This window comes from Argiope bruennichi, chromosome 8 (assembly GCF_947563725.1).
Source record: "Argiope bruennichi chromosome 8, qqArgBrue1.1, whole genome shotgun sequence".
Taxonomy (NCBI): domain Eukaryota; kingdom Metazoa; phylum Arthropoda; class Arachnida; order Araneae; family Araneidae; genus Argiope; species Argiope bruennichi.
In genome coordinates, this window is record NC_079158.1 from 57,230,154 (window position 1) to 57,256,246 (window position 26,093).

Here is a 26,093-nt window from a genome sequence, read left to right on the forward strand (position 1 = left end):
GATTATGCGTAATTTATATATAATGATTGTGTTTGTATGTGTGTGTGCATATTATATATATATATATTTATATGCACAGAATGTATATATATAATATGTATGTATATGTATAGAATAATATATATATATATATACACACTAAAAAAACTATATAAAATAAACTTTAATAAATTAATTCAGAATTAAAGTACAAGCAATTTTAAAAGTTCCAATAAATTACAATTTCAACAATATTTCAAGATTTTTTTTTTTTTTTTGTAAAATAAGAGATCAGTCATATTTTGCAGAATAAAAAAAAAATCATTTTTTTATTTAAAAATATCTTTAAAAATATACAACAAGAAGTGAGCAAAAATATATAGCTCTTAGAAAAACAGCAACCTTAATAAAATCTTAAAATTTATTTAAAAAACACAGTCATACTATAACTATTAATGTTTCTTAACAAACAGACTAAAATAACATTTTGTGTAATTATACACTTATTTAATGAAATTATCATGCACATGATGAAGTCAAGACAAAATAAAATTTATATAATGTAACAAATTAAACAACACACTAAAAACACTCTATTGAACCCCACCTCTTTTTAAAATAATAAAAACACCAGGATACACATTAACAAAGAAAAATAATCAAAATTTCTGTTATTACAAATGACTAGATCAAATTTAAAATGAATTAAACAATCACATTTTTCAAAGCAAAAATGGAAATTGCTAAAAGAAAATTTTATATAAATTATAAATAGATAACATATAACAATTACAAGTTGAAAAAAGTGTTTCTGTACTCATGCTTTACGTGCAAAAATAATTAATGATTCAATAATTTGTTGTCTTGTTTAATAAAACAAGAAGTTCATCAGTTTAATTTATTTTAATTTTAAATTAAGTTGTTAAATAATATTTAATATTTTAGATCAAAAGTTCTTAAACCTTGGTTTGTAATCCTTGAGGTGCAAATCTTCAACAGTATATTATATTGAATTTTTAGTAATTGCAAACAATAATAATAAAGAAGTCTTATTTTTGTAAATTTCTTTATATTGTACCACATAATGGTAGTAAATTAGAAATTATTTATTTGTCCCCTCCCCTTTTTATCTATATTTACTCCAGTTACCAAAACATTTATAATGTATAAATATACTGCTGAAGACATCTGCATTCAGTATAAAGATCATAGCAGCTTCAAAAACATTACATTGATTAATATTTCTTCCCAACTATACAATCATAAAATGTAAAACCTGCTGTGATTATAGTTCATCACTGGTGGAAATATATGTTTAATAACATTTTGATTAGGATACAGTTTATCCTAATAGCGGATTCTGGGACATTGAAAAAATATCTTATTTCAGTTTACTATCTCACAAAAAATATTTTTAAGATCTTCTTTCAGTCATAAAGAGAACTGTGCTTTAAGGAAAAAAATATGCTTTCATGAAAAAAATATGCTTTAAGGCCAAAACAAAGTTTTGGTTAATGTAGAAGTCACAGAAAAAGAGTTTTTTGACCTCTTGTAAGAACTGGATATTGTTGTTGGAATTTCAAAAAAATTATGTTTTTCAACTAATTCAAAATTGTATTTAGTTAATAAGCTCAGTAAATCTTCAGAACGGTTCTCCTTAAGCATCTTGCTAAGTAAGCCCATTGGTTCAATGACATGCTTCCAATCTAAAAACACATGTAATTATAAAACTTAAAAAATACAGATACATTACAAAAAAGACATTGCATTTTGTACATACATAAATTCTTATAATAAACATTCAAATCGGCAAAATAATTGCAAATCTTTCTGAAAATACTAAATTAATTCTATTGAATTTTGTAAATAGTTTATTTAAACTTTATAAATATGTCAAAATTTACCTGATAATATAAAATACCATTCGAAAAGCCTTTAATTGATACCTAAACTCAAATGAATATCATATTTTGGTACAGAATTTCTTAAAAAGAGCTGCCACTCAAATCTGAAAAAAAATTATCCGTGTTTTCCCAGTACATATATTAAAAATATGAGGAAACGTTCAAATAGCTCTCATGTGCTAGTTATAATGCAATATGATTTTAAGGAGTGGAAAAAGCAAGAAAAGGAAACAACAATTTAGCAATATTTGAAACAACAGCATATTAAAAGAACGTTCATATTTTTATATATTTTATATATAAAAAAAAGACAATTACTCTTTATTTATTATCTAGAATTTAGCAATTATCTAGATTTATATATTAAAGCAGAGGGGGATATATTACCTCTCATGCCTTTATTTGTAAGTCACACAAAATTAAAGATTCGGATGAAATATAGCAAAACATTTTTGTTATTATGACAGTGTACAAATGTGATGCAACAAGTTTTAATTATTACTTAACAAAAGACATTACAAAGCAAGATTACTTTTTTTATTTATTCATTTTTGCCAATTCATGTATTTGGCCACCAATTTCTACGAATTTTTCAGCTATCAGTTTCATGGAGCTAATCCTTAAATAAAATATGACATTTTTATATGGCCTAACATACACTTTTTAGCTATCTCAATCTCAGTGAACATATGTGAAAATATTTCCAATATATCATTGAATGCATTAATGCTTTCTGCAGATTGAAAGTCATGCCAGAGAAATGTAATTATTCTTTCATGCATTCTTGTGCATGCTCATTAGCTGCAATTAGGAAAAAGAGCAACTGTCTCACAAATCTGCAATACACAAATGGTACTGCTTCACTTTTGGATGTTATACTACAATCTTGCAATCTCTAGAGATCGGAAATTTTTAGATTGGAAAAAAATACAAACCCTAAAATTCCTTGTATTTTCCCGATTATTATGAATATATTCAAATTTCTCTGCACTTTCCCAGTTTTTTCTATCAGTTTTTAAATCCCTTGTGTTTTCCAACTTTTGCCGATGGCAACCCTGATTAAATAAGCCACTATACTTCGATAACTCATTTTTGTTGTATAATTTGGTGATATTTAATTAAACTGACATTTTTTTAATGTTTAGATTTTTCAGAGATTCTCAGAAAATACATACATAAGATGAAGGGGGGAAAAGGCATACAGTGTATTATGATTATAATTTTTTTATGGTGGACAATCAGCCCTTAATAAACGTAGAAAGGTTTATTTTCAGCTGATAGTTAATACTAGTGTTACTCTGGAAAATAGCTTTTTCTGCCAGGAAATACCTGTTATTTTTTATGTTTTATTTCTAGATTTATTCCGATTATCCTAATTGAAAATGATGATAAACTTTTATTTTTATAAGAGAGTGACAATTCCATTTAACCAACAAGGATCTTGGAGTTATTGTTATGACTAAAATTATGATTTACATCACAGATATGGGCAATTGTAGTAGTAACAATGATAGAGAAAAGCTGCAAAAATATTCCAATTGCTCGAAAATTTTAATTTTAGTTTTCATTATACAGAATAGTTAAAATAGAGTAATTACAAAAGAACTGCACACTTTACATAACAAACATCATAATTCAATGTGTTCACATGTGACTGCAATAGAACAATGATGTGTATGAAGTAATGTATAACTTTTTTTTAATATATAATAACTAACTTTTTTTAAAGTAGCTACATGTATTTAAGCCTCTAAACTCATGAACTCATTCCTCTAAATCATAGATAATAGAGAATGAATAGATAATATATAATACCATTTGAATGAAAAGAAAACATGGTGATGACATTGGTTTGATGACATGTTTTCAATCTAAGGAAAAATTCAAGTCTTTAAAAAGATAAGAATACAAAATCAGAAAGATAAAAGTGAAATTAATGCTTATGAATTTTAGAAATAAGCATTTGAAGACAAACAAAACTGTAAAACTTTATGCAAATTCTAATTTAATTTATTTGCTGAATGAAAAGTTAAAAACGTTAATAGAAATTTTGTAAATAGCTTGTTAAAATGGTAAAAATAGATTAAAATATTCTTGAAAATGTAATACACTTAGGTGTATCACCCCCTCCCCACATAAAAACAAGGTTCTTGGTTACTTAATAAAATAGGTTATTAAAAAAAATTTTAATAGTAGCAGAGCTTTTAAGGCTTACTCCCTTTTGAAAAATTTAGCAATATTTTGCCAAGTTGATGATCACTCATGTGAGATGTGCTAATTCTGTAATAAATTGGTAGATAATTAATAGTAGGCCTCAAGAGGTTTACCTTAAACTGAGTATCAATATAAATCATAACATGGGAAAAAAAAACTGCTGGAAATTAGTGCTGTTTTAGTGTCCAGTGAAAAATTACATTTCTTCAAGATAATTCATACAAAACTTGACAATTTTTTTAAAAAACATTTTTTGAAAAAAATTGGAAGTTTTAATACCTGAGCTTGAAATTCATTAAATTTAAAAAATATAGGCAGTTAGAATGATTGAAAAAAAGTTGTAAAAATATTCATATTGTTGAAAAATATTAATTACTTTGGTTTCAAATTCACTGAATATTAGCAGGAGAATATGTATAAAGCTTTATAGAAGTAATTACACGATTCTGCATATGCATTAAATGATACTTTATGCACATCATTGCTAGGTCACAGTTCAATTTAATTTTAAGGCAATAATATGCTTTTAACAGTATATTAAGAGTAATAGTATAGAGGATGTATAAGTAATTAACATAATTCATATTAAAAGAAAAGAAATCTATTTCCATCCAATTTCAATCCATTCTTTAAATATTTACACTACACAAACGATAATACATGATGCTTTTCAGTTACTTCTTTCTTTTCATGGAGTGGAAATTTAATATTGGAATGTAATTAAAAAATGAAGATATTGTCTCTAGATAAAATTTTGAAAGGAAATGGAAAATCAGGACTAACAAACTAAATTTGAACAGAGAATACACACTTCTAGATGCTACAGAAGATAAAAATATGTTAATTTTCTAGATGCTACAGAAGATAAAAATATGTTAATTAAAATCAGAAAATATCCAAATCTTCATTACAAACACACAACCATCTACTATAATATCATAAGTTACCTCTAAGATGACAACAGTGCTTTGCCAGTTAAAATCTAGCATGCGATTGGGGTTATTTATATATAGAATCTAAGCAAGTTTTTTTACTATAATTAACCAGCTTTTGCCACCAGATGATTGTCTAAGAAATTAATTGAATTTTAAATATTTATGCATAGTACAATATTTATGATTCTTTCAGTATATTTTAAATATTATATAAACTTTAAATTGAGACAGAAATTTTAGTAGTGCTAAAATTGTCATACCTTTATTAGCATGATCATTTCAAGAGAGCTACATGTTAAAATCATATGAAACTGTTACTGTCTGCATTTTCTAACATCTAGTTGCATTTTGTTTAACAGGGAGTTGAAATTTTCCTGTAATTGCTCATGTATTGTTAATCTTAACAATATTTTAATGAGATGCAATTGATGAAAATTATGTGAAAACATCCAATAGTATGATAGTTGATTTGAAGCATGCAAATAGGAAAAATTAAAGAATACCAAGTATAATCACTCAACATACTTGGTTTATTTCCCTACTGCACTTAAATATGTATCTTGAGGCTAAGTATATTGATTCCATAAAAAATCAAACAAAAAGAAAATTAAATTCATTTTAGTAATATCAATGAAAGTAAGAACCCATAAACAGACTCGTCCTTACTTGGTGTTTCATAAGAAGAAGAAAACCTAGAATTAAATATTTGATGATACAATGAAAAATACTTGAATTTCATGGCAATAATGAAAGTATTGTTGCAAATAGTTTTCACAAATTGCAAAGTAACTAAGTTTTAATTAAGTAAATATTAACTAAATTTAAAAAATAAACTAAGAAATTTTTAAATGATGTACAAATTATTTTTATGTAATAATATTTTCAGACGTTATTGCGGAAAAACACCAAAATCTAATTTCTTTCTTACTTCTAACCAACTTAATCTTTTTATTTTAATCAATTTAATATTTTTTATTAAATGTTGCTTTCAATGGCTCTAAAAAGCCCATTCTCAAACTCCAAAGACTATATGCAGCACATTAGATTGCTTTAGGTCAACAAAAGTCTATTTCATGGTGCACCAAAAAGACACAAGGGAAATTCTACTTTATTATTAATAGAAATTGTACTTTAAAATTTCACCTTAATGCTAATGTAGGACAACTTAGAAATTATGAACTAATTTTAAAAAAAAGAATGGCATAGCTAGTGGGCCACTACTACAAATGTTTTACAATGATGAAAATTATATTTTTATGCCTTTATCAAGAGATGATATCTAAACACACATAATAAGCACATCTGGAACTATACATATGACATAATGGATAATCAATTCATTAAATTGACACAATTTATTATCATTACTTTAAATTATATTAATATTTAAAATAATGATAAATTCAATATTTAATAATTTCAATATTTTTAATGAGATTAATAAGCATTTTTATAGCAGAGAATTTTAATTGAATTAACTAATTGTATTAACTAAAGAAGTCAGAATTTAATATTTTATATTGTACATCAATTAATGTTTCACCCTAGACTAATCAATGCTTAGATCATATAGTTTTATACTAATTATAAAGAAAAAAAATAATGCAAGATAAATAAAATTTATTTATCCTTTATACAGCAGAATTATTCATTAATGTATAGTTCAAAACCAAATTATTTTACAAATTTTATAGTAATATTGCTAAATACCCTCCAAAAATGTTTCATTTATAAAAAGAGCAGTTTAAAAAAGCTTACCTGTAACAGTTATACAAATTTCTAAAATATCAGCATGGACAGGAATTAAATTTTCACCAATCATTCCACCATCAGTAGATTCTATTCCTGTATCAAATTTTTTATCAGTAGACTGTTTATCAATTTCTCCAGCAGAATCAGTACTAATGCCATATCCTTTACCACTATATTTAGACTTTACATTAGATTCAACAGAAGATTCAAAATCACAAAATCTTTCATCAGGAAGTTTTTCGTTCTCAAGTAATTTGCGCAGCTGAAAAAAAATAAAAATAAATAAAGACCACATTTAATATTTTTGGAGTACAATTATTTTTTGAAATTTCTGTTAGATAAAAAATAGACATTTAAAGTAATTCAAATATGAATTAACTTGAGAGTAATATCAATGCTGAAAATTTCTCATGAGCATTTGCTTTGAATACTTTAAAATTCATGTTCTGTATTCTTATTCCTTTTTTCCCATAAATGGATCTAACAGGGTTTTTTTTTAACTCTAAAACTTCATTTCTTCTGTTATTTCCAATTTTTTTTCAGGAATCATATTACGAGATATATTACAAAACAATTGAGATAAAATTCAGCAAAAATGATTCTTGTATTCTTAAATAATTTATTAGATTTGAGTTTGTAATTCAGTTGTTCCAATAAAATACTGTACTTCACTTTAACTATTAACTATTAACTTAAATGAATACATTTCTGATGAATAATCATCTAATGATTACTCATGAATTCAATCATCTACCATTTCTAAAATATACATGAATTTAAACATTTTAGTAGAAAAATTAAGTAATATCACTCATAAAAGGAAAATTAATGCACTGCCAAATTATGAACGATTCTAAGACTTCCAATTAAATTTCAATATTATATAAAACTAGCTTATACCAACTTTTAGACACAAATAGAAAAAAAGTTAAAAGAAGTAAGTACATATCCCCCAAAATCCTTTTTAATTACATTGATTATAAAAAAAATGAAATGTGTAAAATTCATACCAAAAATATAAATATTTTAGGCTTTCCTACAAATGATTTATTCTGTTGACCTATAAACTTCTCAACTACTTCCTTTTTGGAAATTTTTTTCCCTTTTACATCACAAATAGAATCATATCTAGAATAGGCAGCAATATAACAAATGAGACAATCTACTTCTGAAGATTTTTTTGCATTAGATTCATTTCTTGCTCCAACTAGATTACTACCTAAAAGTAAATAAAATATCCATTTTTTTAGTATATATTATGAATAAGAATGAAATATGAATAATATATCTTCATATTTTTAAATTTTAAAAATCTTAACTGATTAAATATTAAGTAGAATATTTAATTTAATCTGTTATATTTAAAATTGTACTGAAAAATGTGATTGGACATTTCACATTCTGCTTGTGTTCCATTCCCTTAAGATTCTATTTATTAATTACACGCTTTTATTTAATTTGACAAGTTTTATCTATACATTTAAAACTAGTCCCTTTTGGTGACCATCTGGTTTGTCAGAACGTTGGTTATATTTCATTACAGATAATCATTTAGATATAACTTTATGTTTATGATTCCACCAAATTGTCTGACATTAAAAAAAACACCATATTATTTACTTGTCTTACTTAAATTCTCTTTATTCTGTATATGGATCTTAGTAACAGACACATTCCTATAACATCATAGTTCTTATTCTATTAAAAACATATATTGTACACTTTGTGATACTGTAACTTTATTTGCCTTGAAAACTACACAAATATTCAACAGAATTCTTATTTAGTTTTCAACGATGGAAAAAAATTATAATATAAATATTTAATGAAACAATGAAAAGTTTGAAATTTAGGACAACAATGTAATATATTATCAAAATTCCTGCAATTTTTTTTTTTTTTAAATTACCGAAATTGGGGAAAAATTTGCATGACTATTAAATATGTATTACTAAAAAGACAATTTTTAAATTATATAAAATTCATTCTTGTAATGTAATGTCTTAGGAAGTCATAGTGGAAAAGCAACAAAATTTAACTTAGTTTTTAATTAAAATTTTTTTTAAAAAATCGATCCAAAGCGCACATTTACACTGTCCAAGGTATAAATTCAGTTGTTATAGATCAAACAGTGTGGTCTGTATAATGCTAAAACAAACACATACTTTCATATTTATTAATATTATAAATCACTTAATATTAATAAAAATATAAACTTAACCACTTAATATTAATAAAAATATAACTAAATAAAAATATGAACTTAACTTCATATTTTTTTTTTAATTTAATACAAGAAAAGGTCATCTGTTAGGGAATTTAAAAAATAAATATTAAAAGATTTTAAAACAACTGTGTAATAATTACAAAATATATATTTAAGAATAAAGAAATAGAATAAAAATATTTATGGCACTTTTATTAGCATTATAACACTAACTAACTTAAATTCATTTAAATTTATTACATTCACAAAACACAAATATATTTTTTACAAAGGAAAAATTCATTTGTGTTAATTTCTAATTATGGTCCTATTTGAGGAAAAATCTTCAATTATGACCAATGGGCACATATTTCCATTCCAAATGACACTGTTCTTAACATGAGAATCTGTTAGAGAGTTTAAAAATGATTATCTTTTTAATTGAAAATATAGATACTGAATCAAAATTGTTAAAGCATCAGCCAATTAAAATAATTCTATAAAGAAATTAATCCACAAAGAATATCATGAGAATGGAAATTGATTAAAAATTCAGGAATATGACAAAGTTTTTCCTTTACTACACCAATTTACTTGTATTATTTCTATTACAATTTCCAAGTTATTTGATCTTTGCTTTGAACTATAGGTTTTCAATTTTTAAAAATGTTATTTTAGTACAGAAACAAAATAAGCTTTTTAAAAGATTATTTTAGCAATAAAAATATAAAGGTAAGAAATTAAATATCACAACGAAAAATTATGAGAAATGCAGCAATTTTCTGTGAAGGCAAAGTTTAGTAACTTCAATAAAGTTTTTCCATTAAGTCATTTTACTACACTACTCTTTTTACACACGGATAACTCTGAATATAAAGCAATTTTTTTTACAAAAGTGTGATAAATCTAAAATATGCTATAAGGCATACATTAATAATAATGCTTCAATTTACTTCTTTCAATAAATGGCCAGTCTATAGTGAATAAAGGCAATGTGATTTTGAAGAAATAACACGTCTTATATCATTTAATCAGATTAATTTTTAATTGACATTCTGAATACACATCTTATATTTAAAACAAATCAAAATTTCTCTTTAAAAAAATAAAGAAAATGCCTCAGAATTCCTACCTTCTACAAGAAATTTCAATAAATCAGACTTTCTAAATTTGCCATGAAAATCTTTAAGAGTATATTTTCCAATGGCAATATCTGACCCTAAAGAATGGATAGCCCTTCGTAAGGGAATATCTCCTTCGCCAATTTTCTGCAAATGAAACAATATGGAGGAAATAAGATTCAAATTGAAGCAGTCATTAAGTTTCAAAATAATGAAATTCAGATTTCATGGAGGGGTGGAGGTTCTTTATTATGTTTGCAAGACATTTCTGATAATAATCATAGGTTAATATTACAATCGTTTAAACATACAGCAGGCTTTTTAATCATAATGTAAGAAGAACTTTGGCTGTTCATCAACCGAATTAAGAGTGTTGCTTTAGCCATGCCAACTAGTTTTGATAACTACTTCTTTTCACAACTAAATAAAGTACTAAATTAGAAGTCAGAGATTTTTTTCAAATATTTTACATTCGAAAAAACTGAGTTGAAAGATATAGGCAACCATAGAAGATATATTTAGAACTTTCCAAATGAAATAAAAAAAAAATGCCATAATCAGAACAGAGCTTGTGATTAGAGGGCTCTACGCCAGTTAAATACCTCTACACCTCAAAAGAAATGTATAGTGAAATAATGTTTTTGATATTTCTCTTCAAAATGGTAGGTAAGGTGATCAAGGATAATAGAATTAGGAATCATAAGCTTTCATAAAAATTAAAATCAGCTACATAATATCAGTGGTTGGAGTTAGAAGACTAGCTCTTTAATTTTGCTATTACTTTAAAATATAATAAATGTTTTACTAGATAGTATTCCTTTAATTGATATTCTTATAACACAAGTATCAGAATTAAAATAATTATATGATTTCAAGTTAGAATCAAGCTTCAAGAAACAGTCAAGGTTGATAACAAATTAATCATATAATTCACTGCATTGCTTAAACTTAACACAATACTATTGTTTTAGGGGTTTAATTCAATCATAATTATGGAGTTTTTGAGATGTTATGATTTACCTAAGCAGAAAATTATGCAACTATCATTCCCGATACTTCTTCAACATTGTGACAGTGCAAACCACATCAAGGATGAAATAACAAAATAACGATAAATGATGTTGAAGTGTTAATCATTTCATTAAACAATTTCTGATGCTCTAGATCTTGTAGCACACTTAAAAACACAAAACAAACACTATTTAGTCTTGCCATAAGTTAAAGTCAGCCAAGAGCATTTAAATGTTAGTTAAAATATAATGGGAGAATATTTATTTTTTATTACACAAAGAACTCTGGCTTATAAAAAAATTATAATTCTGCAATTTCTTTCATTTTCATTTTGTCATATGGGTCTCATTAATTTAGCAGACATTTAAAAAAAAAGTAATAAATCTATTATTTTAAAATTAATTGTTTTTATATTTGAATTATATCCTTGTTACAAATACTTAACTCGGGGATTTAAAGTAATTATTTATGTAATCAATAAAAAAACTATACAAGTTATACATAGTTTTGAAGCAGAAAAGATGGCTTTCTCAAATGCATTCCTACTCTTATTACCACCATGATACAAATTATACTTTGAACTAACTCTTAATTTGTAATGTCACATTATGCCATGATATTTTTTTTTTTTGCTAGTTTTTTTCCCCTTTCTAAACAGAGGGCAAATCTACAAAATATAATTTATAATGTGAATAATACTTAGTAAAATTTTAAAATGTTTACACTGTTAAGAAAAGTGGGAAATTTTTTTAAATGATCAGAGAACTAAAGAAAAAAAAATTATGCAATCACTATATTGTAAACAACTAAAAGTCTCCTGCTCTCTATATGTAAATGTGAAAACATTTAAAAATAATGGAAAGAAAAAACAAAATAAAAATATTAGTGAATCATTAAGCCATTGCTTTTAAAAATAATTTCAAAAAAATTAAGGTTATATACAATTAAATGTACGATTATGTATAAATATAAATATTAAACATGCATGTCATTTTAAATTACAAAGAAAATAAATACTATAGCATTTGCGTCATTGATTGTATAAAAATGTGTATTCTATAAAAGCTAAAAAATAAAAAAAAACAAGTATAAAATACAGGGTTTACGCCTATTTTAGAACTAAATAATTAAACGGCAAGCATAACATACAGTATTTCCATAGATTTTTAGAAATAAATGATTGTTACAAAAGTTACATGTCAATTTTTATCACACAGGCAAAAAAATTATAATTAATTAGTAAATTATATATAGTTACATGATTTGCCATGAAAAATTAATTTCTCATGTTAGACATTCAATATTTTTTTTTTATTAAGCCATAAGTCATATTCATTCAAGCAACAGTAACTCATATGCTTGTATTTTACAAAAATATATGTATAACTCAAAAACATGAAAAATATTTAAAAAAATATTACCTCATTTACAACAGACAGAAAGAAAACCCTCTTAGCCTTTTTGATATCATATTTGAAATCTGATAAGGGATAAATAGTTCTATCATTGCCAGATCTAAAAAAAAAAATGTTTCAAAAATTTAAATTGTGGATTAGATGAAACAAGAATTATAATAATTAATGACAATCAATTGTTAATAAGGAAGAAAAATTATTATAAATAAATTTCTCAGATTTCTTTTTCATTACCAGACTTGAAAAAATATTTTAAATCATTATTTATACACTTTTTAAATGGAAAGAAAAGTTTAAGCAAAATAAAAATGAAATCTGAAAATGAGCTTTCGTTCCTCAGCAAATCAAAATCAAACATTAAGTATCAATAATCTTAAGTTCAGTTTCTTTTCCTTTATATACTAAATTACATAATTTTTTTAACATTGACTTGTTCTTGAATTATGCTTGAAATGATCACACTATTTAGCTCCACCTAACAATTATTCAGAAGCCAGTCATTAATAAATCTTAATGATTTAAATGTTTTATATCTCAAATCAGAAGGACACAAGTTTTGTCTACATCTCTTTCATAAAAAAATGTAATGTAGCAATTATTTTTCTCTTTGATTCTCATGAAGAGTAACTAAAATCATACTTCCCTGATTAATTTCCTAATGAAACTGTAGGTTACATTTCACTCATATTACATTGATAAATATACACAAACAAGTTCAGATAATGTAGTAAATCATTGGCAAATATTAATAAAAATGTTTATACACTTGGAACATAAATAAAAAATTGGTAACATTTTACAAGTTATAGTACTATGCTTAAAACTTTACTACTAATAAAGGAGAATATCAGTAAATGTGTCTGTCTATTGGTACTCTACAGGATAGACAGATTGACCTAAAGTACTAATTTTGGCATAAACATACTTTAGAAGTTAAAAATCTATACCTTGAAGGCTCTTTTTGTTTTTTTTGAATACTTAACCAGAATTTAAATTATAATTTAATTAAAAATTAAACAAGTTTATGACAATTTTCCAGTCATAAATTCCTAAAGTATTAGTATGCAAACTAAACAAATATTTTCATCATTTTAAAATTTAAATAATTCTTTTTGAAAGAATAAAAATTTGGTTGCTCTATAAATTTTAGCAATTTTTTTAAAAGTATTTTCCTGCTTAATTTCCCACAATAGATCTTATTTTTATAATAAAATTCAAAATGTTATCTTTATTTCCACAAACATTTTTCGTTATTTAACACAGGGTTTCTTCTATTTTGTAAGCTAAGAATGATTCTGACAATTATCTGCATATTTCACATAAGGAATCAAGGAAATGAAAATACATTATTGAAAAAGATAAAATGCAATTAATCCTTTAACTATTAAAATGCAAAACAAATAACTAAAGAAATATTTTTTAAAATTTTACAATTACCCATGTCTTTTTCTTCTCTTTTCAAAATATTGGGTATCAACAGTCTCAAATTTTTCACTGTAAATAATGAAAGAGTGAGAAATAAAATATGAAAAAAGTCTAAATACATCAATATAATTCAAACTGCCAAATTGAAAAAGATAAAGACTTTTATTAAACAAACCAATGAAATAAAATTTATTCAAATATGAGCTACTTTAAAAAAAATATCTGATTTTAGAAGAGCTTGAGATGCTGATAGAAATATACAAGAAAATTAATACACTTAGGAAAAGAATTTTTAGCTGAGTTAAAATTAAATTCATTTCAAATATCTTTTCATTTTGACTCTTAAAAATGATTTTCAATTCAATCTTTATTGGTTACAATTTTAAATTTTAACAAAATAAATTCAAAAAGAATTCAATCCATAATGGGAAATCCAGATATTTTACATCTTATAGTTGCTACAAAGAAGATGCATCTTCTAATATTGGACATTGGGGGCATCTCGAAATCATACTCAAAGGAAATAATATTAAATATTGATAATAAAATCATACTTTAATTTTATCATTATTTTATTCACTAATTTAATTAGAACACTATACTTTTTTTTCCTTTTCAACTTGAAAATAACTCCTATCCCCAGAAGAAAGTTACAGCAAATGTCAGGGCAACAAAATAAAAATAATTAAAAGTCTGCAAAACTGCTCTGGAGGGGGAATTAAATATTCCAATCAATTGTTAATTTAATTTTACTGACTTAAAAAGCTTAACCATCCATACAGATATATATTCCTTTTCTGAACCAAGTGCCAATATCAAAAGAAAGCAAGATGAAATTGAGTTATCTAATTATTCATTTGGTAGAGTAGGAAGTCTTAAGAATTTAAGAACAGAAAGATTGATTTATTAACCTCTTTTTAGAATATTGAATGAATTTGTCTTTGCACAAAGGTGTAAAAAGAGTTAAGAATGAAAATAAAAATTATTATATTTGTTTAAAAAATTTATTATATACATATATTTAAACATTCCATAATGTGATAATAAATAGGTAATAAGATATTATTATTTCATATAAACTGATGCAAGAAGTGCACAATTATAGATTATTAACATCTGAAAAGCACAAAGTGTAAGAATTACATAATAGATGCAAGATTTTTTTTTTCATGTGATCAAAAGAAGTAATAAAGTATCAAGTAAACATTTCATCTTTTCAGGCAGGTTTTATATTATTGCATAATCTATCATACTTGTTGTTTTTTTCATGTTTTTTTATCATAAAAGCAAGGAAGGAATACATTTGTTAACTAGCAAAATTTTCCAACAAGTTAATATGTCAGGATTAATGCCAAAAAAAAAAACCAATTAAATATTTTAGATAATTCTATCTCTAAATAGCTTCTTTAGTAAAATATTTTTAAGTCTTAAAATCTTCTGACCATTGCACTATGCATATATTTCTCTAATTTTCTATCAGTTCCCATAAAATATGAATAAAAAGTGAAGTTTTTCCCCCCGTGACTGCATAAAGTGATTGTACAGGCTAAATTTTATTTTTATTTTGTATAAAATAAATTATTGAAAATTACACTTAAAATATTTTTTAATCAAGTAGAAATTTAATATATATACTAAAAAACTAAAATAATTTGAATAACTGAATAAGATGAAGTAAAAATTATTTTTGCATTGTAATATCTTCAAAATATTATCAAAACATCAAAAATTAAATTACTTTTTAATTAATTAAAATTTCCAAAAAGAAGTAGCTCCAAATTGCACAGTCTTATCCTCCATAGTATAAGTTCGCCAAGTTAGATAGCTCCAGCTTAAACAGCCTAGACAGTGAAGTGCCAACACACCCACATTCATCATTATTATAAGTAAAAATTAAAGAACAATGATATAAAATGTAATTTTTCTAATAATCTATCACCACAAACTGCACATAATCATTGAATTTTTCCCTACAAAAACTATAAAATTAATTTTAAAAATCTTTACTGCACAAAAAATTAACCAAATAAAGTAAAACAATAAGTTAGATGTTGCAAAAAATATGAGAAGTATTTATTTCCCTGTATTCGAAATAAAAGTTGACAGTGTTTATATACAGATTGAAAGCAAATATGAAAAGATTTTCTCCTAAATGAATGAAAGCCAAATTTGAAACAACTGCTCAATGAATAAAAAAGAAAAGAAAATTGAATCACCCACATTTTTTTGTTAAACTTCACTTCTTTTCTCAAAGTTGAAAAGAAACAAGGCATCTGTTTCTTTTCATCATACTCTATGTTCTTTTTGTTGTGACTCAGGAAAATATTTGCCATACGATAGTTTACATCAGTTAAGATTTCAAATAAGTCCAGAGTGTCACTAAATTGTTCAAGAGAATGACAGAATTCATTTATAAAGAAAGATCCATGGCATTTATCTTCTTCTTCATCTGAAGTTTTAAATGAAACCGTATCTAGAAAGAAAAAGAATAGGTTACATACATATTCATACAAAGACAGAATAGAGCTCACATGAGTAATCTCTATCTCTCTTATATATATGTAACATGCATAGCACTATAATTGTTATTATTCATTGTCAAATGGCAACAGTCAAATATAAATAAATTTCCTTGAAAATATTTTAGATTGTTTTCAAAATTGCACCTAATTCAATGATTCACTTAACAAATTAATGAAGCTGCAAATTATTACTAAAAATGCTCAAAAGTGGACTTGTCATTACTTCAAAACCTTCATTCAGTCAGGGGAAAGAAGATGTAAAAGAAATCAAGATGATAAAAATAAGTATCTAATAGAAAGTTTAAATAAGTAAGAAAATAGGCGTAATAATCATAATTTCATTTACAAGTTGTACTCAATTGAAAAATATTGCTTTTTTCCCTTGGTATTTAATTTCGCACCACAAGATGATTTCATTTATATGCTAATTTTGCAGTAAATATCAACAATATTTATTGGAAAATTCGATGAGGTACAAGGTTTATTTCTGAGCTGTATATTATTTATAATCATAAAAAAGTACAGCAAAAACAAGAAAGGATATAACTTAATGTAATTCACCATGTAAAAACCAAGGCACAATGGTTCTGCCAGTACAGACACATACATATTCAGAAAAAAGTAAAAAATATATTTCAATTCATTTCCTATTTATGAACAGGAAATTCAAAATTACTTATCCCCAATTATTTATTCCTATTTATTTATCTCTATTATGAACAGGAAACTTTTTTAAAAAAATGAAATTACAAACAAAAAAATTTCATACAAAAATATAGGTTGTTCATTTTAATCAAGACCCCAAATCCAATTTCTAACTGATAAAAATTGGCATATATTACCAAATGGAAAAATTCTCTAAATTGAAGTAAAAAAATAATATTTTATAATGTTTGAATCAATTAATGTACTTTGAAAGAATTATAATGACTAATTTTTAAGTCCCCATTCTTATAAAATATGTTTAGTAAAAGATTTAATAATCACCTCAACATTCAAAGTTAACAACATTCTTAAGTTAGATATGAAATGTAAAGATGACAATAATAATCCGAACAATCATGTATCATAAAATATAGCATTAATGTAAATATTTGTCGATTCACCAAAGAGCAAGTTATTTACCTAAGAGATTTGAAACATCAACAGAAATGGATGGTTCTTGCAATTTCACCTTCCAAATTAAAACAATGAGTGTGATTTAGTTTGAACTTTTTTTCATGAGTTAAATTTGAATAATAGCCATTTTAAATATACTGAAGCAATAAAAGCAAATAAATTCAATGTGCAAATGATCAATTGGGAAAGTTTTGGAAGGCTTTCAGAAAATAAAAGTAATTTAAGCCTAGTATCCTTGTAAAATTGTATTTATGAACATATGTTTCTGAACATGAGCTTTTATAAGACAAGTCAGAATATATATGACATTTCTTTTTACATTACCGGCAATTCCATTAATTTTTTAAATGTAAATCAAATGTTGAAGTGAAATCTCTACTGATTGTTCAAAATACTACTAGTACACTGTTCATCTAGAAACTTAGTATTTATTGCACTTCTTACTTTTTTTGCAAGTAGATAATAAGTCATAAGTACTTTTTTATATATATAAAAAGTTTTTTTTTCCAGATTAAACATTTTGTTTTTATAATTGTTCTAAACTGTTGCACTATATATTCTCTATTAATGAATCCAAATAATTTGTTTCCAGTATATTCTGCAAACATATTATTTTTTAGCAAACAAACAATCTTTTTTCTCTTTTATAATTTCAATAATTCAATTTCAGTGCATAATTTCCTTATTTGTACTGATTAAATCAAAGCATCAAAAATTAATCTATAAAGTTAACAAATTTTCATTCTTTTTTTTATAAAAATTATGCAAAATATTCCCATTGTATCAAGAGAAACATTTGAATATCAAATCTAGAATGATTAATATATAACCCCCATGATGATTAATTACTATAATTAAACAAAGTTTAAACTGGATATTTTAAACAGATAAGTTTAACCTTGGTCTAAGAAGCAGCTAACAATTTCTATAAAACACAGGATAAAAAAAAATTTACTAACAAATATGCATTTTTAAATTAGCTTTTTTATGAACTTTAATTTTTTTAGGTTTTTAATAAAAATTATTTTTATTATTTTTTTTAATTTAGAATAACTTTGGTAATAAAAAAAAACAAAAAAATGTATATTAATAGAATTGAAATGAGTAACAAAACATCTGGATTTTAAATAACCAAAAATATTTTTCTCAAATGCAAAAAAAACATTTTAAACTTTATACTAACTGCAAGTTTTAAAAAAATATTCAGGAGCAAAAAAAATATATAGATATATTTTCAACACACACATAGAAATATAAATTATAACAGCTCTGACAACAGAAATCCAAATCGTAATTAAATATACAAAAAAAAAAATTGGTGGGAAAAAATAGAAATAAAAAATTTGTATGAATTTCTTACCTAAATATGTAGAGTTTACAATAAGAAAATCCAGATATTCTTCAGTTTCAGCCAATAAGCTAGAGTCAGTAGATTCCATTGGTGCTGCCAATTCAGCCTCGGTACCTCGACAAGCCTAGAGTATACATCAAAACTTATCATTATTATCTTCAAATTTTAATCCATGAATGTAATATTCATTTAAAAAATATATCATTGCTTTTACAGGAATTTTCAACTAATTTTCATTTATTAATTAATATTTATTACTGCAACAAATACAAGTCATTATTATCCATAACTTTTAGCCATCTTTCCAGTAAAAATAAACCATTCAATTCAGGAATACATGACATTTTTTTATAAAAATAATTAGTTAATGATTTTAAACACTTTGCAATATTTTTTAGAAAATTTTAATAAAAAAAATCCTTTTAGAATACAAAATGTGCAACTCTTTCTATTATCATTTAAAGGCATCCTGTAAATAAAAACAATTCAACATATCAAGTATGAATAGCAGACATTTTTTTTCTCCAAGAGTGCAACTTCTTTAGTAACTGCAACTCTCATTTGGAACAAACTGTTTCATCAGTATAAAACTCCTCTAGCCAGGTTGAGCCAATGTAGTCAGAGAGTTAACATATTCAATGGTTGTAATGAAATTCAAATTATTTCATTGCTTCATCAAATACTTAATTGCAAGTTTTTCTGCCATTACTGACAGCTATGAAACAATAATCATGTTTAATATACATGTAGTTTACATAGAAATAGAAAAGTGGGAAAGTTACAGTACTGCAAAATTTAAGAGATAAAAGATCTAGATAATTATATTTCAGATAGCTCTATTATATCATAAAACTGGACGCAATTAGGATATACAAAAAATATGAGGCTAAAATAACATGCAAGACATACGTACCATGACAGACTATTAAAATAATAAATTTAATGTCTAACACAATTTAAGGTTTTACAGCATTTTGTTGTGGAAATCATGAATTTTATAATTATGCATAAGAGCTTAAACTGAAATTAAACTAATATTTCTAATAAACTAGCTTATTACTAAAAGCTAATTAATTATACAATATACATTATTTTTCAGCAATTTCAAATAATGTAAAATGAAATTCGAATCAAGAATTTATCGTCAAGTGAAACATTATCTGCATAAAAATACATAAATTTAATTGTCCACTTGAATGTTTCTAAACTACAATCTGGTATATACTAGAAGCACCATAATATATGCAAGTTCCATAGAAATGCAAAGAAAATTTGAGAAATTGAAATTTTATTTGATACCTTTATGCCCAATGCACTTTTCTCATATAATTAAATACTAAAAAATTGGGTTATGAATGAAATGAAAAAATTGCCTTGCATCCAAATTTTATTTATTCTCATATTAAAAATAAGGAATATTTTAATGAGTATCACCTGAATGATAAAAATCTTTGGTATTCCTTTCAAAGAAGACGATTCAGAAAATATGGTTAAAATGTCATCAATATTCATGCTTCTATCTTTTGCCCATAAAATATTTTGGCTACCATGGGTCAGAAAACAGCAAATAAAATATTTGCACTTTGAATAAACTTTGCTAGCAGCTGTAAAAAAAAAATGTTTTTACTTACATGGTGAATGATGAATTACATTTATGAAATAAAAAAAAATCCTGCATAGTCATTGTGTGCATTTTAAGGACCTTTCAACTATAATGCATTTCAATATACTAAAAAATATACATCAAAAATATTGAATTATATTGTTTCATTTCAAATGGAATTATTATTTTACCTTTTTCTGAATATCTCCTCAAATGGAGTATCAAATATAACTGAATACATATTTTCATTTTATAAATATAAAAAACATCCAGCATATAAATATTCTGGATGCTATAAATAAAAATTTTATTTGTGCTGATGAATAACAATACATTTTATATTTGCAATTAAAATCGGCACAAAATTTAGAAGAATAAAAAAAATATTTAAAATGTTTTTTTTCTTACATTAAAATTTTAATGCATTTTTTAAGCTTCCTATGGATTTTATCTCTTTCAAAGAATTCTTTTAATATTCACAATGAATAAATTAGTCTAAATGACATTTGATTTTTTTTAGACATTGCAGTTTGACATTGTAAGAGAATTAATTTCATCTTTTTATCTTAATAAGAATTACATTTTTATTCCTTTCCAAATGAATTTAATACAAAAAACAATTTGTTTTTGCAACGTTAGGACAAAAATCATTAAGTATCAAGAAATTTCACTAATATGAAATATAATTACCCACAATGATTGAATGTTAATAATGCTAAAAGCAAATTTAAAAAAAAGTCAACTACACAATTTCATATAATGATACACATTCAAGATTTTCAATTTTGCTATCAGAAATAGGATATATACCTTCCTTTAAAACATCAAACGTTTCTTCATATAATAAATTTTTGTGGGTATGAACATCTAAATTCAGCTGTGTAAAATCATGTTTTAATCTCTTTGCATCCTTTTCTGATCCCTTTCGAGGAGCCCTACTTATAAATTCCTGTTAAAAAGAAATAATATAATGGAACAAATTTTACTACAAAATTGATTAATTAATATAAAGTAAGCAATCCCAGTAAATTTACGAATGAAGTTAAAATGCAATAATAAACTAATGACAATAAAGAATGCTTCAGTAATATTTAATTTCACCTGATAATTGAAAATATGGCAATCTCCTTCTTTAGATTCATTTTTTTGGCAATCCTCAACTCTTCTAAAAGGAAAATAAATATTCAATGAATATATACATAAAATAATATGATTACTTTGTCTTACTAGTCTTAAGTTGTATATTAAATTTTGATAGATTAAATTTTTCGTAGTTCATAATTTTATGAAATAAACTTTCTTCTATTAAGTAAGAAAAGTGAAAATAAATATTCTAAACAATATCACTTATCAGAAACATTATAGACTAAAAACATCATCACATCTTTTGACACTTGCATATTGTTGGCAAGGAGAGGCATATGATATTTTTAAATTCTTCCTTATTGTCGGTTAGGAAAAAAAAAAAAAAAAAAACCATGTGCTTTGCTTTTAACAAAATAGCTAATAGTCTTATCAAACAAATATTGATACAGAACAAGTTGTAACAAGAAATGTACAACTAATATAAATGTTCCAGTTGTATCATAAAAAATTATATTCAAATGCTTACATCAACAAGACAATTTTGCAAACATAAATAAATTATTTACTTCATTTCTAATTTATTGATGGTAATGGATCTAAAAATTATCCATATTTGCCTTGCCTATCATAAAAAATACTTTTTTAAGAATTTACATATAATTAGAGAAGTAATGAAAGAAATTAAATATATTAAGTTTGAATTATTTCCATAGCATGAATGCAAATATAGAATGACACAAAATGACAAAGCTAAGAAAAATAGTAGCACTTATGTTTTAATTGCATCTATTGGAACATTTTGGTTTAATCACATATTATTGGCAAACACGGTCAGTAAAATAATATGAGCTCTTTGGCAATGAATTGCTGGCATGCAGTTAACACAATTACCAAAATAACATAGAAAAAAAGAAAAAGAATTTCAATTTTTGACTTTCTCTATCAATAGGGATGAATTATAAAGTTTTCATTCCTACAGTTTCACAAAATCCAATTTCTCCCTTTTTTTTCACATTATTTATTTCCCTTCATACATCATTTTGCCATGCCTATTACTTAATTTTGAACATAGATTTAAGCTATCTGATGTTATGTCATGTGGCCAATGCCTTTAATTTTCATTCATAATGATGCTTTATGCAATAGCAATAGATTTTTACCTTATTTCTCTTAGAAAATATTCACAGTTTCATTCATTCACTTTCAACAACATCCATACGGAAAATGCAATAAATTTAAAAAAATCTAGATTTTGAAATAATTGTAGGATTGTAAAACATCAGCTGCTCAATGAACAAATCATCAATTATAATGACATTTTTTTAAAAAATTGTTACATTATGTTTTTTAAATACAATGTACAAGATTTAAAATTTGTATGATGAATAAAGCAAAAACATTTATTTCAAAGTAAAATATGACTTGCAATTCAAAAATTTAACTTACAATGATACTTGTTGGTCAACCAAAGAAATAACAGGATTAGCTAATGACAGTTGATTAATGAAGATTTCACTCAACTGCTCATCAACTGCAATATCTACAGAATCTATTTGTTCGGTATCCATTCTAAAAAAGGAAGCAATTATTACAGACCTTTATATTGCATTAATTCAATTTGAAATGTATAAAAATTATCATTAATAATGCAAATGTAAGTAGCACAGTGATAATAATAATAACCATAGGCATGATTACATAAAACAGCCATATCACATGACTATCTATACATTTAAAAAAATCCAAGGTCTTTCTTGCATAAAATTATCTTTGTAACAAAGCAATTACCATTTCCAATTATTTGTTTTTACTTCAAATTATTTTTTTTTACAGGTTAATGGAAAACAATTAGTAAAATAATAAACTGTAAGAGAACCATGCTCCTCCAATGTAGAAAAATAATTAAAAAATTAGATAAAAGCATTACTACTAGAGGAAAATAAATTTCAAGCAATATGAATAAAATAATTTCATTTTAAATAAATAAAAATTTTAAAAAATATAATCTTGATAATACTTAGCTATGATATTATATGACACTATTTTAATCATCAACATTTTAAAAAAAGAAAAAAAAGGTGGGTAAACAAAGTTCAAATAACTGTATTACTGAGATAAATTTTTTTGCAAAATTAATCAGCATCCTTTAAATAAGAAATTATATATATATATATATATATATATATATATATATATATATATATATATATATATATATATATATATATATATATTAAATACATTCTCTTTCACTTAAGCTTTATAATGTCCAAAGAAAACAAATACATCAGAAAAATATTTGTTACAAGACTAAAAAAGTAGGCTGATAAAAAAGAAAAATCTTTTTTTTTAAACTATTGATTTCCAAAGGAAAAAACTGAGCTAAAATTTATAGCAATCTAAGCAGATTATTGATAAGAGAAAAATTATTAGGATATCAATATCATTGCAATAGCACTCACATTTCAATTTGCACAAAGGTAAAATGTTCACAATGTTTCCAAACCAAACAAGTGATGAGACCAGTTTAGTTTAGAAGTCAAGCAAAGAGTGGTTATATGAAAAAAGAGCTATATACTATTTTCATATACCATGATAAAATTTTTGAAGTTGTGTGAGGGGATAACATTACTAATGATATCCTATTTAAACTACTAAGTCAAAAGATATTTAAAAATATTCTTCAGTTGGCAAAAAAACTACTCATTCTTTAGAAATAGAATTTAAAAAATCCCCCAGATTATTTTCAATGAATAATTGTTTAAAATTTATTCACCAGGAATAAAAGAATTCAATGAATTGCATTTGAAAAACTATTGTTATTGATTAATACACTAGGACAGCCAAACATACTTCTTTGCTAATTCCGAATACTTCTTACTGGCCGCATATATATAAATTTGGTGAGAAATCATATAGTTAATTACTTACTTTATAGAAGATTTTCAAAACAAATTAATCTAACTCACAAAAAAAAATTAAGTAAGGAAGGAATCAATTAAGAATCCTTTTAAAAGAAATAATATTAGTTAGCTGGACCCTCAGATAGCAGATGTATAAAAAAATAATCCTTATTAAATGTTGACAATACAAACCTCAAAAAAATTATTTTAAGGCGATGGATATTATAAATCTAAACACATCCTAAAATTATGTATTAAAATGTAAACACACGAATTTAAAAAAAACAAATTCAAGGAAAAAAAAAGCAAAAAAAAATCGAAGGCATATAGTAAAAAGTATATATATATATAAATTACTACTTACTAAAAATATAGGAAAACTATCGATGATTATGAGAGCAATCAAATAAAAAAATGTACACTAGAATAACACAAATGATTAATCTACAGAAGTTTCACTCAATATATTTACTAAAAAGATTTTTTACACTAGAATAGAAAGATTTTGTACACTAGAATAACACTATATATTTACTAAAAATAATATATTAAGATTTACCAGAGAATGAGTAATAACACTATACCTCAGGTCCATTTAAAACATCGTCCACCGCCGTGAACAAATGCAAACTGAAACTGAAAATCCCACTACCAAAGTTTTGTCCTCTTCTTCTCACGTTGAATTACATTTCTAAATAAAAATATCGCCTTATCAGCATAGTAGCTAGAACATTATATTTTATATGGAGAAAAAATTAATTGTCTTTTCTCAATTTTTATATTTTAAGAAAAAAAGAGTTTTTCAACAATATATGCGAATGCATCAGAAATATTAATTCGAGTGCAAAAGAAAGGGAATTAAACGATATGCACTTATTGATCGTATTCACCAATGACTGATGACGCAGAAGTTAACTCGCAACATTGTTAAATTCTAATCGCTCCTGTGCCAAAAGAGGGACTAGAATTTTTTTCTGATTTGCTCAGTATTTTGACTCTCTGAATTCGGCAGGGCAAATTTTATTTCGAATGTTTTTCATGCGCAGTTCACAGAAATTGTTTTGGCGGATTATTTTTTATTTTAGCTTGGTAGTAAAGTAGGAACTTTTCATTGAGCTTCTTTCCACTCTGATTCTTTTAACACCCCCCCCCAAAAAAAATGCTTCCTAATTTATTTTACATGATATAAATAGATCATAAAAGAGAAATATTCTCTTTTATGATCTGATAAAAAAAAAATCTTAATATTATATCAACAAATATTAACTGATTTTTATCAAGAATTTCAATTTACGATGCTTAATTATTTCAGGAGCGATAAACTGGTGTTGAAGTTAAGAATTTTAAGCAATTAGTTTTAAATTGTTCAGAATCTGATTTTTACACCAATAAAAGTTGCTTTTTGCTCAGTTCAATTTAAATACAAAGCCTTTTTTTTTATATTTTGTAATATGAATTAAACGTTATTTCATATGTAATGGAGACCATGAAAAAAGGATTTTAAATATACATTTCCTTATTCTTATTTATTTATTTACTATACAAAT

At 24.6% G+C, this 26,093-nt stretch overlaps 1 protein-coding gene across 2 annotated transcripts; it reads right to left on the bottom strand.

The window, feature by feature from the left end:
• Positions 1-801: 801 nt before the first annotated feature.
• On the bottom strand, positions 802-25,168 carry LOC129981203 (uncharacterized). Of its 2 annotated transcripts, none has more exons than XM_056091942.1 (13): positions 25,131-25,168; positions 23,090-23,212; positions 21,659-21,722; positions 21,368-21,506; positions 20,389-20,558; positions 18,964-19,078; positions 16,183-16,435; positions 13,975-14,031; positions 12,544-12,637; positions 10,123-10,258; positions 7,795-8,003; positions 6,791-7,046; positions 802-1,685 (listed from the first exon to the last, which is right to left on the bottom strand). In XM_056091942.1, exons 1-13 carry the CDS (start codon positions 25,139-25,141, stop codon positions 1,468-1,470), a joined length of 1,845 nt encoding a protein of 614 aa, XP_055947917.1. In that variant the 5' UTR covers positions 25,142-25,168; the 3' UTR covers positions 802-1,467. The 2 variants fall into 2 exon arrangements, with proteins under 2 accessions (XP_055947917.1, XP_055947918.1); XM_056091943.1 differs by having other exon boundaries at positions 25,106-25,147.
• Between the last annotated feature and the right edge of the window lie 925 nt (positions 25,169-26,093).

What these genes read in the sequence shown, in the direction of transcription:
- LOC129981203 (XM_056091942.1), bottom strand. An exon ending in AAGAGAAGAAAAAGACATGG is followed by an intron (nt 12,638 to 13,974) that starts GTAATTGTAAAA and finishes TTTTTTTTTTAG; the next exon opens with ATCTGGCAATGATAGAACTA. An exon ending in AATTTGTATAACTGTTACAG is followed by an intron (nt 1,686 to 6,790) that starts GTAAGCTTTTTT and finishes ATGTGTTTTTAG; the next exon opens with ATTGGAAGCATGTCATTGAA.